We start from the raw sequence: 15,046 nt of genomic DNA on the forward strand, positions 1-15,046 counted from the left end.
GGACATATAGTTGGGACACCCCCATCCCCCCTTTTGTCCTGGGTTTGGAACCCCCTTTTTAAAATGGCTGAATCCGCACCTTGTTCCCAGTTTTGGTGTAATTTCAAAGTTCTTTTATATATATACTCTCTAGTATCTTAGGTGTCATATTTGGGAAATTTGTGGCAGTCATTTTTCAGATCTGCTTAAGTTGAAAAATACAAAACACGAATGTTTATATTTTAAACACACACAAGCAATTTTAAATACGATTGTCTCCAGAATATAAACGATAGTATCTGCTGCTAAGTATGTATAATGAGATAAATATATGATATGTCTTCTTCTTTTTGGGATACGATTGCTTTCAAGCAATCTGTGGACTTGTACCAGTGGCTCAGGACAATGCCCTCACGTCAACCGTTTTATTCTAAACATTAAGGAAGATGTCAGATTCTTATGATTGTCTTGCTTTAAAAGGTAAAAACAAACAAAGGGGTTGAACTTAAACAACTTTCCTATAATGTTCTTTTCATAATCTTCATGTTTGATATTTCCCTTTACTTATATGCGTGTTTTTAACAACACGGAAAATCAGAATTAAGCAGTATTTATATTTAGTGGTTTTTTTTTATAAATTTAGAAACACGTCAGAGGGAAGTCCCCAGTTTTGATAAAATTGCGAGAGTTCTCTGAATTCCGATGAATCTATTTATGTCATATGAGAACTGAAGTTGAGTTTTTCTTATATGTCACCGTTATGAAACTGATATTTGATATTGTACTTCCATAAAGAAATAGAGAACCATCAAGGTCGTTTAATCAAAATTTAATATATGTTCTTGCTCCAAGGTTTGTTTAGGTAATGATGCGCATGCGTATAGTTTTCTGGACTTCAAGGGGTATTAGCTATATATAGATTTAATGGTTGCTCGGGATTCCCCACTCAATTGAATAATTTAAAACTCATGGGATCCTTTCTTTGTATGTCTGCTATTGAGGGTTATTATTGTTGCATAATTTTAAATCATATGCATCATTTAGATTAAAATAAATGTATTCCACATCGTTAAGATCGTTAAGGTATAACTACACACCCTTCAGGCGAAATGGAGTCTGCCATATTATCGTTTCGAGTTGTCTCCCTTCCGGAAGTAACTTCCGTCAAAGAATTAATGTAAATACACTTCGAGAAAAATTAACTCGTTCTGTCGATAAACATTGTATTATATTAAAAACGATCGCAATTTAAACCGAGGAATATGTACGGAAAGGAGTCATGATAACTGACCCAAAGGAAATTAAACATTTGAAGAGTTAGGAATGGGGTTCCTCTTAGAATTAACGTAGGAAAAGAGGTGATAGTTAAGATACGAAGTGAAATACCTTCTCTCACTCTGAGTCTCAATGACTGCTGTGGAAAGTAAACTTGGAATTTATAGTATAAAAATAAAATACAATAGGCCTAAGCACATTGTTCATACACTTTTATCCGGGATTGGCTATTTTCTAACTATTCATATTACGTAAATTACAGTTTACATGTGCAGTTGAATTAGTTTTGAAAGTAATAATATCTTGCTACATGTATACATGTATCAATAAAAACAATGGCAATCGTATCCCTCAGAGCATTCTGCTCTTGATTCTTTTCTTGTGTTGAGTAGAAAAATGGACAGAAATAGTCTAGTAGCAGTGTATACCGTTTCAACTCAAGTTTGTGTTGAGCCTGCGAATTTTGTTTTGTTGCAGAAAGTTCGACATAGGGATAGTGATCCGGCGGCTGCGGCGTTAGCTGACTTCTCCTAAAAGCTTTATATTTTAGAAGGTTTAAGAACTGAATGCTTCATACTTTGTATATGGATGCCTCAGAAGCTAAACTTAGTTGTGTTTCATCAGAATCCAGTGACTTTCCCCCCGAATTCTAAATATAACAGGAACGACGAAAACCCCTGTTATAGACAGTGACACAAAAAAAATCGAATAAATCTAAATACCAACACAATGGACCTCTATTTTAAGGTCCCTTAGATTATGTAGTGCTTACCGTTTTAACCTATTTATACATTCATATACTTGGTTTAAAGCGTTCCTGATGAAGGTCAATCTAGAATGCAACTTGGACGCATAAAATCTGTTATTTCCATCTAGATTTTAGTAATCGAAAAGTAAATGAATTTTCTGAACATGTCCATATCATAACATATCATAACATATCATAACATATATTTCATAATTTGTTAGAAGAGATTTAAAAGACCCTTTTTTATGTTCATGTAAACTTTGATTTCTCTCCTGTATATAAATAGTCTCCGCTCCGGCACATATATTCCATGTGCATAATATGTTTTGAGCATCTTGCAAAACCCTTTATTTATCTATGTATATACATGTATTCGAAGAGAAAGAAAAAATGCACAAAGCAAATTAAGGAAAGAGAAAAATGACAAAAGAAATTAAAGACTACAGAAATGAAAAATGTTCTCAGAATGTTCAGTTTCCTTCGTAGATTTATTTTCTTTTCATATATAAATCAGTAAACTACATGTTTATAGAAAAAAAAATCTTTATAACAATAAAACAAAACATAAATTAAAAAGAAAATAACAAACTGAAATCATAATTATTCTGCCCTGTTGAGTGATAAATCAGCTTCCTTTCGATCGGTTTGATTGTTCGGCTGATACTCTTTCGTCTTCAACTGAGCCTCGCTTATAACTTTGTATCGGTGGGAGTAGCGTATAACCAGATACTGATGACGTAGGCCTCATTTCGATGGTATTTCCATCTATAATTGGTGGAAGTTTTGGTGATCCACATGCCGATAATGGTCTATGTTCTGTATTCTCAAATGCGGTAAACAATGGCGATAACCTAGCAGACGACCTCGGACGATCCATTTCTATTGTTTTGTTTGTGCTATTTATTGGAGGAAGTTTTGCAAATCCAGATGCTGAAAAGGGCCGGTTTATATACGTGTCACTTCTGCCGATTATTGGTGGTAACGTTGCCATAACAGAAGGCGATACTATTTTGTTTTCATCTAAGTAATCCTTTCTCCCATGTATCTGCGTGTGACGAGTTAATCCTGATGTTGATGCAGGATGACTTGTTTTTACCATTGCATTCTGGGTAGGTATTGACGGTAGCTGCAAGAATTCTGATGTTGATTCTGGACAAATTCTTTCGCCTTTCTCGCATATGCTCACGAGATTAGGAGAACCAAGATTTCGATTTGCTTCTGGAAGTTTAGCTTGTTCTCTCTTTGAACAACTATAATGAGATATTTTGGGTAAATGTTCATTCGGGTCGAGCCTTGGTAAAATACAGTCACTTGGACGACGTATTTTATCTTTTAAAATTGGAATCCTGCTTAAAGGTGCAAGTAAGCGTCTACCTTCATCTATTTTTCGCTTGTCTTCCCTCTCAAAAGTATTCCAAACATAGCCCTTTATTCGGACCGGTATTCTGGATTTTCTTGTGATTCTTGGCAATTTTGTACATCTTTCTCTCTTTCTTAGCAATCTACTATCATCGTTTGGACTTTTAGCATTTCTTGTGCTATTGATTTTGAGATCAGTTCCTCGTCTTACTGATGTGTTGCTCTCCGCGAATGATCTTACAGCTAAAGAACCTGTCGTTGTTGCCCTGTTTGTGTTCGTAACCTTCAATACACTGACATGAATACTTCTGGCTGAATTAACGCGTGGCCTTTCATTGTTTAGTCTTGTTAAAGACGTGTTTTCTCCATTGAATAACCTGACCATTAATGGGATTCTGCTTGGGATGGTTGTGGTACCATGAAGGAATGAAAATCTGAACCTGATTTCATTGTTATCTTTCCTGATGACGTCACTGGTAAACTTTCCTCTGAGTTTTCCATTTGTAAACTTTTCTCCGAGTTTTTCTCCATTTGAAAGGTTTACCACAGTTGTTTTACTAGGTACTATAGGCAATTTCTCATGATTCTCTTCTTTTCGGATCTCGTTATCATCACTGTTGTAATTTCTTTCCTTTTCCTGCTTTCTATTGATAACGTTTAGCTTTGGTTTAGGTTTCAGTTTCTTTTGACTCTCGAAAAAGACATCAAAACTAACATTTTTCTTTAATGCATGCTCTTCTTTTTCAACAGCAATTTGATTGACTGCAGTTGTTGCATCTTCTTTTTGTTCGTTATCATGACTTTTATCTGTCTTTTCATCGATATAATGTTTCAATTGATAATTTGCCTTTCTTCCAGCAGAAGTGAGTTTCGGTTTAGTCCTTTTTTTCTTTGGACAGTCAAACATAATGTCAAAACTAGTATTGACTTTCTTTTCCTTCAGTTTAACATCTTCAATATTTTCATTGCTCTTAATATTCGGTTCTGTGACGTTCGACATCAGATTGAAGGTTTTTCTTTTTTCCGAGGATAGTTTGGGTTTAGAAGTATGTTTCTTTGGTTTGTCAAACATAATGTCAAAACTAGTATTAGTTTTCTTTTCCTCCAGTTTTACATCTTCTTTGTTTTCATTCCTCTTAATATTTTGGTCTAATACGTTAGGCATCAGATTGGCGGGTTTTCTGTTTTCGGAGGAGAGTTTAGGTTTAGACATTATTTTCTTTGGTTTTTCAAAAATTATATCAAAACACGTATTAATTTTCTTCTCATAACCGACTTCCTTTGTACTGTCTGTATCCTCATAACAAATTCCGGTTTTGTCTGGTAGCAGAACTATCTTTTCCTTCTCGTCTTTTATTTTATCATTTCCGGTAACATCTACGGCGGCCTGGTCAACATTCTCAGTGTGGACTTGTTTCAGTTCTGATTTAGCTTTTTCTTTTTCTTCTTCTTCTCTTATCAAATTATCCAAAATTCTCAAATTTGACTTAATTTTATTTTTATCGAAACCAATTAGACTAGCTTTGATTTCTTCAATTATGTCAAAGGTAGTATTCATTTTCTTCTCATAACCGACTTCATCTGTACCGTGTATATCCTCATAACTTCCGGTTTGGTCTGGTTGAAGAACTTTCGTTTCCTCCTCGGCTCTTATTTTTTCATTAAGGGTACCATCTATTGCCTCATCAGCATTATCAGAGTTGACTTGTTTCGGTGTTGATTTAGCTTTTTCTTTTTCTTCTTCTTCTCTAATAAAATTATCTAAAATTCTTAAATTTGACTTAATTTTAGTTTCATCTATACCGATTAGACTAGCTTTGATTTCTCTATGATACAATTCGTTTTCCTCGTAGTCTTCTTCTTCCTCTTTTTCAATAGCCCGTTTTTTGACAGCTTCGTACAAATCTTCTGGATTTCTGGTGTACACATGAATATACTTTTCTAAAGAAACACATTCGTCTCCCATTTGCCATTTAAAACTTGGGCGCATTTTTGTTCCATCTCCTTCAAATACGGATTCCATACTTAAAGATTTCTTGAGTACATGTTCTTTCGATGTTTCAGTTGGAGGGTTTTTGGTTGTTCCACTCACAGTATTGAATTGATTATTTCCATTTATCAATTCTACATCATTATCATGGTCTGCTTGATTTTTATCATTATATGGGCGTGGTGATGTTGGACGTCCAAGCTTTGGTCTTGTCCTCCACATATTAAAAGTATCTCCACCTTGCCACCAGTTCTTCTCAACTGGTTCATTTGTTATAATACCTGGTTTTTTAGTGGTACTCTCACCACTCTTCTTTCTTGTCTGGTTCTCATCAAAGTTGACTTGTTTATCAAGTTTGAGTTCATAGGCAATGTTTATCGATGTCATGTCTTTCCAGTCGCAATCTTCATCATATTGACTATTCTTGGTCCTGGTTAAATTTTCTATTGCATACGTAACTTTTAAATCATCCAACCCGGTTAAAGACTCGTTTGCTGGAATTTCGGAAAACCTTTCCAGATCACATGCCTCTGTGATATCTGGAAGTAGCTCTGTCTCACCAAGATGACCGGAAACCAAGTATTTCCTGTTACCCTCTCGTTGTATAAACAACGAATGAGATGGTCTGATGTGTTTACGAGGGATAGGATCTGGTTTTAATGGAAAAGACTTCTTTTTGTAATCGAAAGAAAAACACTCGCCAAACGCCTCTAAATATTTCTTCTTTAAAAATTCTGATGCCATGGATACTTCATTAAAATACGGGACATTAGTTGGGTATTTGCCTCGTTTACGGAATACTTCCGTTTCTCTGTGATAAACGGGCATGTACGTTGTACGGAATGTTTCTTCTCTCTCTTCGCGCTCCAGATCTTTCAATGTTTGTTCCAATGACTTAGGTACCAAGCTTGTTCCGGTGTCATCGAAGGTAAAACGCTCTGGGTGGCGTGCATGGACATAATTGAGTTCTCCTTCAAGCTTCTTTACCATTTGTGTCTTCAGATTGAACCAGTCTTGCTTTTCCTCTAGCATTAATTCCAATTGAATAATTCTTTCATTCTTTCTTTGAATTTCTTCATCAATCATATCAATGTCTGACTCAAGATCTTGGTCTTTCTGTGCTGACCTGAAAGAAAATAAAGTAATTTGTTGTATATGTTTCGACACATCTATAACTTTTGAAAGTGATGGGTCAAATATTTTATTTTCTTCAATATTATGTAACCCCTTGGATTTTTTTATTTTTAAATTTCTCCACAGCAACTTCTATATGTGTCAATTTGTTTGACAACTTACGTCTCTAATACATTTCTGATAAACAATTCCAACTGCGTATCCCTTTTAATATGCATGTATAGCGCTCTTTTTTAAAGGTATAAAACGGTGGCTTTCTGAGTCAGGGGTATGTGGCTCTCTGTGTCAAGGGTATAAAGCGGTGGCTTTCAGTGTCAGGGGTATGTGGCTCTCTGTGTCAAGGGTATAAAACGGTGGCTTTCTAAGTCAGGGTATTTGGCTCTCTGTGTCAAGGGTATAAAACGGTGGCTTTCTGAGTCGGGGGTATATGGCTCTCGGTTTCAAGGGTATAAAGCGGTGGATTTCTGTATCAGGAGTATGTGGCTCTGTGTCAAGGGTATAAAACTGTGGCTTTCTGAGTCAGGGGTATGTGGTTCTCTGTGTCAATGATATAAAGCGGTGGCTGTCTGAGTCGGGGTATATGGCTCTATGTGTCAATGGTATAAAACGGTTGCATTGTGTCAATTTGTGTGTCAGGGGTATAAATTCAGATAACCTGTCTTTTATTTATAATCTTAACATATACATTTTAAAAGTAACCTCAGTTTTTTTACTTTTTTTTATAAATTTAATATCCCTTTAATAAGATTTAAAACATCGAAATTATTGATATTCAAGAATATAACGATAGTCATGCCTAATGTTATTAGTATTGTATGATTCTGTTTTCACCCGGGATGTTTGGTCATCTTCAACATTGGTGGATTAATATTATGATTGACAATTCTACGGTAAGAAACAGTGAACTATTTTTAATTTTAGTTTCTTGTGCATAGTCGGAGTTTAGTATGACGTCCATTATCACTGAACTAGTATAAAATTGAGAATGGAAATGGGGAATGTGTCAAAGAGACGACAAGCCGACCATAGAGGAGACAACAGCAGAAGGTCACCAACAGGTCTTCAATGCAACGAGAAATTATATACATGTTTGTTTAGGGGCTAGCTGAAGGACGCCTCCGGGTGCGGGAGTTTCTCGCTACATTGAAGACCACTTGGTGGCCTTCGGTTGTTGTCTGCTCTATGGTCGGGTTGTTGCAATTGTCGCTTTGACAAATTCCCCATTTCCTTTCTCAATTCTATATTCCGTATATATAGAAAGAAGATGTGGTATGATTGCCAATGAGACAACTCTTCGCAAGAAACAAAATGACACAAAAATTAACAACCGTACGGCCTTCAACAATGAGCAAAGCCCATACCGCATAGTCAGTACAACTCCTTTAAAAAAAATGAAAAAAAACATGTCTGTGGTTATCTTATGTCTCATCTTACATGATATATGATAAAAAAAAAACTTACTGAGAAAATATTTCTTCGTCCTGGTAGTCTTGGTCTACTACCATATCGTCAAACTTCATCTCAAACTGGTGGTCTGACATTTCAAACTTGTCTACTCGTGCACTATCGCACATATTTCTAATAAATAAAAAAGTGATATTTTAAACAAAATTTAAAAGTAGGATAAACCAAGTTAACAATAAAACATCTCATGTATATGAGCAAAAGATAACACCATGAAATAACATTAGGTACATGAAAACTTAAGTTCATGCACAAAAAACGGAAACCTGAAAAAGGGAAACAAAACTAAACATTCCTTTACTAGCGAGTATTTACATGAAGAGTGTACATGGCTTTTGTGGTTTCTTTTTTTATCGTTTCCTTTCTTACATGTTTTTTATTAATGTTTAGAATTAGTTCATTTGTAGATTTTTCTTCTTGTGAAGGACGAAAAAAAAAACCAACTGAATTCCTGTCTCTCAATCCTAGCGTTAAAAGTTAGATTTGACTATTATGCAATTATACAGGTCCAAATAGCTAGCTTAAATGTAAAATTCTGTTATTTTTTGGTGGACCTCGTTTAAATATTTATCTCAAACAGGCGAAAAATCCGCCTATTTTACAACGATACAAATACAATGCCCAAACTAAGACCAAACAAAATCGCTTACAATCTATATCAGGCCTGAAGTAATAAAACTTTCGAGTCTGTTTTTTGAACTTGTACTCCAAAATCAACCAATCAAAATGTTGGTTTCTTGTTTCGAGCATGATGTTTGTGCTCCGAGCACTGAGCAAAGTTTTATGACTTCCACCACTGGACTAGTACGGAAATCGAGTGGATCGTTATCGAAGTATAATACTTTTTATCTATTTGTATAAATATAAAAATAGCAACTTACCTTCGTATTTGATGAATTCTTCTTAAATTCAACTCTCAATATTTTCAAAGACTGTTCAGATTTATCATATACGTTAATGTTTGCGGTCGTGAAGTAAAAGCTCCTTTCGACAACAGAGAAGTAGATTTCATCTGTGCGCTATTGTGACGTTACAAACAAAATCTCATAGACGTTACCAATAGATCTGCACATGTACTGTTGACGTTTCTAAAGATGTGTACACAATACGTTTCTATCACGCTTTGAATGCACATACATTTGGTATATTTGTCATTTTTAGTATTTTTCATTTCATCTCAAAGAAGATTCGCATAACTATGAGCATGGCTGATTGCTAACCATGGATGGATGATATTTTGTATGTTTAATATGTATAATAATAAAAATAAAATATTTGATTTGATTTGATTTGATTTGTAAAGATATTTAACGGACAGTGGCAAATATTACACGCATATTCATACCACGGAACTTTTAGTATGTTGTTTGTAACCTACATCTACCAGAGGCGTAGCCACGGGGGGGGGGGGGGGGGGGTCTCAACATGGGATTTTGGGTACAGGTGTGCAGCTGGGATTTTAAAAACACCCCCATTCATATATTGAATAATTGTGAAATCCCTACCTATACATATATTTCACAGCGAAATCATAACCCATTCATATATTTTTGACCCATTGATATATCACAATCGGTCAATTACTACCTATTGATATATTTCCTCGGTAAAATTGCACCCCATTGATATATTTGACGGATCAAAAAAGGGACCCATTCCAGCGGCACATATGTATATACCTTTATATAGGAAGAGACCCCCCCCCCCCCGTGGGCGTAGCTAGAAAGAAACGATCTGCAAGCAACTACCGCTTGACTTCTGAATTGAGTAAAGCATGATTAATTGAATATTTAAGTAACACATTTTTGTGTTACAGAATTTTCTCAAAATTGTCCAAAATCTGTTCTTCGGGAACGTCTCAATTACTTTGTCAATATTCACACTGAAATCCCGATGAATTTAATGCAGTAATGCTAGCGATAATAACCTAGCTGTAGTTGTTCATGGTTATTCATACATATGTTTTTTCAACAGATGTAGTACACTGAACGATCTTTCCGCGGTAGCACTCGTGTTCGCCATCGAGCGACCTCCCGATTGAATTTGACAAATTATATGCCAGGCCAGTTTCGTATATCTCAAACAATGAAGAGATTTGTTCGTTTGTTGTATTACCGATAACACAAGGAAGCAGATAATACGCATAGAAGCGATTTCCTGATGATATCAGACGCGACTCCAGTTCCATTATCATGTGGTCTATGAACGCAAAATATAATGAGACTTTCCAATACTGTTTTAGCGAGTTTGCTGGGGGTTTGGCTCTGGTAGTCTGTCGAACACATCGCCCTGGCATACTTTCAACGATATCGAAGGGTACTGATAAATCTAATGTCAATTGGTACATCGCAGTCCAAACAGTTAAACCGTACTCTGTAAAATCTTCCCCGAAACTACTAGAGTATAACAAATTCAAATCTTGTAATAGATGCAAGTTACTGTTTGTCTTTTCATCTCCAATAAAACTTTAATTTTGAAACCAAATGCCGCTATTTAATGACATTACATCATTTAAAAAAGCGATTACATATATGTGTTTCCTTCAAACATTTAATTTATAAATTTTATTTTGCCATTTTTTTTTTTGCATGCCAAATTGATGTGCACGCAGCTGCGTGTTGGCGTATAGGGAGCTACGCGCCTGTCTGCAGTTATTGGTCCATGTAGCACTTTTAAACAATTCAAAGTTTGAAAAAAGTTTTAAAATTATCGGGTTCTTTTTCTCGATTTTGGATCCAAGTTTTAAAATATCGACATTCACATGTACCGTTGCTGATATTTAGTCTCCATCTAAATTGTGACTTTGATAGAGAGTTGACACTCATTGGCACTCATACAACAGCTTCTTATATCTATTTACTGCAGTGTCTGTTGCTAGTGCTGTTCGGATGCAGTATATTGTGTCCCTGTACTTGTAGTGTAGCATGCCTTTACATTTTACTATTACTAGAACACACCCGTGATATCACGGGTCCGTGACTGAATTAAAGTATATAACTATGCGCAAGCCTTATTTTAGTATTAGTATTGTCATCTGATAAAGTCATGCCGATTATAAGATACACAGTTTTTCTCTGCTTTCAAGTCTTCCTGTTTGAACCCGTCGAACTGAAACAATAATATTAATTATTTGGAAAACAAAAGGTCCTGGAATGGAGTATTTTTTAATCAACAGCATTGTCCTATATAAGTTATAAATAAAGTTGATATCTTTGCTTCGCTGTTTTACGTCATGCCCACTAACAAATTGAAAACTGTACCTATACGCCTTATTTTTAGTCCAGATTTTTAGTATTCGTATTGTTATCTTAGAAAGTCTTACTGATTAAAATACTACAATAGGTAACAATTTGACAATTTAGTAGTGTCAACCCTGTGGTTATGACCCGTGTATATAGCATATTAATCCTGAATACAACGTTTGGTGGTGCGCCTGTCAGATGCGGAACGTAAAGATAAGGTAATAGGTAACAGGTGAATATACTATTGGTATCGGTAGCGGACTCGACCCGGAACTTCTTAATTATTGGCAATATTAATTACGTGGAAAACAAAAGGGCCTGGAGTGGTGTAATTTTTAATGTACAACTTTGTACTATATCAGTTATATATAAAGTTGAATTCTGTGATTCGTCGTTTTTACGTGATGACGGCTGACAAATTGGACCTCGTAATTTTAGTATTATAGATGGGTTGTTAAAAATGTGACTTGGATGGAGATTTTTCTTATTGGCACTCATATCAAATCTTCTTGCATGTATATTTAATCCATGAAAGTTTAAAAACATTGTCACAGTAGAAATCCAAATATATGCACAATCTCAATGTTGGATATTTATCGACAATACACGTGTGGACATAGATCAGTGTGGATAGTATTTTTGGATGTTTGACAGTGTTTTCTGACAAAAAGAGTTCTCTGAGTTTTCCCAATAGGGTTCTATATTGAACTGAACTAAACAGATGTGCACACGGACAGCATACTTTTACAAAAGAATGAAAATATCAGTTCTTTGATTTAATATCGATTTTTAATGTTCAAGACTGTCATGGAGGAGATACTTTTTCAAAAAAGTGCCGACCGTTCATAGATTTTATTTACCTAGACATTGCTTTTGATGTCAAATATATCAGTGCTTCATGTATATAATATGTACATTCCTGTAAATGATTAAGTTGTCAAAATAAAACTGTAAATGTGTCCCGAGCATCTTACCAGTATCATTAATAAAGGATTTTGTTTACATGTATAAATTGTTTCTATGAAGACATGTATGGTTATAAGTAACGAAAATATACCAGATAAAGCCGATATCGAAAACAGATGTTCATAATACTACAAACTGAATAAAATGAATGGTGAATGTGTCCATGAGACACAGATGAAGCCCCCGCTTTCATATACCGGTATCATGTAAAGTTATAATAGGACATAACTGACAAACGGTAAATAGATAAATAAATAAAATAAATAATCTTTATTTCAAGAGGATGATCCCATTAGTTAAAAACTAATCTTCCTGAGAGTCCTCAAAATAATAACAACATATTTATAAGTACATAGAGTATTATAAAGTTATATTATACACAATATACAATTGTATTTAAATAATGAAAAAGCATATTAATTTGCACAATTGATGAAAAATTTGTAACATTTTGTTTTAAAAGATGCAAGTGTATTACTCATTTTTATTTCATGTAAAAGTGATGCTACCCAAATCTGAACTTGATCTGAGTTTTGTTTGACAATAAGATTTGTGTATAAGTTTCATAATTTTTGGTTGAGGCAAACATCAGTTAGAGAACTATACAAAAAAATCAGCAATTTTTCTATTTTTAAAACCAAATGGGCATAACTCTAGAACAGTAAAAGTGACACCACCAAAAATTCTTCTATTTGTAAAGGAACATAAATCTAGTAAAATATACATGTACATCACCAAATTTTAAACCTGATCTGAACATTGTGGTAATAAGCATTTTGCATAAGTTTTATAACATTACAATTTGGTTGAGACAAACTAAAGAAAGAGAACCGAAACAAATATTTCAGGTTTTTTTCTATTTGAAAAGGTGCACCACCAAAATTCGAACTTGTTGACTGTACTATCACTTGGGCCTTTTCTGTACAATCATTTTCAAATTGGCATTTTTATACAATACATTGCATGTGCAGAAACCGGTTAGTGTCATGATGGAGTTTCTTATTTAACTTGTTCTGACGACTTAGCTTATCTAACTCGTTTTTACAAGTTATTTTACTCGTTTAAACAACTCAGCTAACTCGTTTAAACGACTCAGCTAACTCGTTTAAATGATTCAGCTAACTCGTTTAAACGACTCAGCTAACTCGTTTAAATGACTCAGCTAACTCGTTTAAACGACTCAGCTAACTCGTTTAAATGACTCAGCTAACTTGTTTAAACGACTCAGTTAACTCGTTTAAAGGACTCAGCTAACTTGTTTAAACGACTTAGTTAACTCGTTATTATGACTTAGCTAATCGAACTCGGTCAAATAAAAAGAGTGTAAGTGCTCCAGAAGGATAAGAACGTTTTGAAGTTTACACAATTGACCATCTTTTAATATTTTAAAGGTTGCACTATGTAAATACAGTTGTTTCATAAATCACACATATTTTAGTGAAATATATACTATTCACAGATATTGTGTTTTGTTTATGTACTGGTTCCCAAGTTTGGTCTATATGTTTGATCTCATTGAGACACAACTTGGGAATGTTGCTAGCATGAATACACATGATAGGAGGTGGAATTGAATTCTAAGTAAGACATAAAGTGAAGGGAAGAGTAGTGCAGAATTTTAGTACAAGTTAAAATTCTTAGAAGTTCCAGGCATATAAATGTTGAAAACATGCCACACAGCCGTCATTTTACCTTTGAATGAAAAAGTAGCATGCAAGGCCGTAACTAGACATCTTATGTTAGTGAGGTAAAATAATTGAGCCGAGCGAAGCGAGGCGAAATTTTTTTTGGAGGGTATGAAATGAATGGTGCAAAATCCTGCATTCTAGGCCTTTTTAGAGAGTTTGATAATGTTTTGAATTTGGACACTTTTTATATAAATTTTTCATATTTTAAGACTTTTACTAACACCAAATTTTTAACAACTTTATTTAAATTTAGATGTAAGACGATCATTCAAATATCACTGATTTGAGTCTGTTGCCAGAACATAGAACAAACATCGTTTCAGAAGAGTTTGCCAAATTTTTCTATGGCCGGTTCAGTCAAATCGTTTCAGAATCATAATTTGGTCTGCTGATATCCTTATCGCGATGAACATGGAGCATGGCAAGACCGCACAATCTCTCGCCACTCATGCATGCTCTTTTCCAAGTTTTTAGTCGTTTCAGGGCAGCCTGTGTTTCTAAAGGTAACACATTATCATCAACACAATGATCAATTATTAATATCTTCTTCCATTCCTTCTCCATCAGCAATTCGGTAGCAGCTTTTGTTTGCAAAAGGGAATTAAGCTTTCCTGTAAGCACCATCATACAGTCGCAGTTACAAAATATTAAACTCGCTTTTATGCTGACAAAGAGTAGACAAGCTAGGGATATAATGAGATAACATACATGTGATATGATTCTATCTATAGAGTAAGTATATATGATATGGGTACAGGAAAATTGGAATGGAGTTTTGGACGTTTACATGTAGTACCGTAGTTTCAAATTATTTCTGGAAATAGTTGGTGGTATTTTAGTTTCAGAATCTATAAATTATGGGGTTAGGGGTTTGAGGTGTCCGATTCCGAAACCCCGAATATAAAGAAACGAAATTCAGTAGTCCCGAATAAGTAAAGACAAAATACTGTGTTAAAGGTTTTACCATTTCGCAATAATATCAAATTGGAATCTGGGATATTCTTTCAACTTTTAAGGTTAAAGAAACGTGGATAAAAACTAATCCATGCATTCATGTTTCATATTATTTATATTTTATTTATCTGTAAAGAGAAAGATTAAAGTTCGTGAAATGAATACGCAGATAAGACTGCCCCTTGTGATGCCCAGTACTTGATTTGTCAAAAGTTGGTGAAACGGAGAAATGAATATACGCAGACAG

At 34.6% G+C, this 15,046-nt stretch overlaps 1 protein-coding gene across 2 annotated transcripts; it reads right to left on the reverse strand.

The window, feature by feature from the left end:
* Positions 1–2,527: 2,527 nt before the first annotated feature.
* On the reverse strand, positions 2,528–8,970 carry LOC139519848 (WD repeat-containing protein 87-like). Of its 2 annotated transcripts, XM_071312125.1 has the most exons (3): positions 8,831–8,970; positions 7,947–8,063; positions 2,528–6,477 (listed from the first exon to the last, which is right to left on the reverse strand). In XM_071312125.1, the coding sequence occupies exons 2-3, from the start codon at positions 8,057–8,059 to the stop codon at positions 2,628–2,630; spliced, it is 3,963 nt and encodes a 1,320-aa protein (XP_071168226.1). In that variant the 5' UTR covers positions 8,060–8,063; positions 8,831–8,970; the 3' UTR covers positions 2,528–2,627. The 2 variants fall into 2 exon arrangements, with proteins under 2 accessions (XP_071168226.1, XP_071168227.1); XM_071312126.1 differs by lacking the exon at positions 7,947–8,063 and having other exon boundaries at positions 8,831–8,967.
* Positions 8,971–15,046: the final 6,076 nt, after the last annotated feature.

This window comes from Mytilus edulis, chromosome 4 (assembly GCF_963676685.1).
Source record: "Mytilus edulis chromosome 4, xbMytEdul2.2, whole genome shotgun sequence".
Taxonomy (NCBI): domain Eukaryota; kingdom Metazoa; phylum Mollusca; class Bivalvia; order Mytilida; family Mytilidae; genus Mytilus; species Mytilus edulis.

What these genes read in the sequence shown, in the direction of transcription:
- LOC139519848 (XM_071312125.1), bottom strand. Translation starts at nt 8,059, where the DNA reads ATGTGCGATAGTGCACGAGTAGACAAGTTTGAAATGTCAGACCACCAG. An exon ending in GACGAAGAAATATTTTCTCA is followed by an intron (nt 6,478 to 7,946) that starts GTAAGTTTTTTT and finishes ATTTTCTTTCAG; the next exon opens with GTCAGCACAGAAAGACCAAG.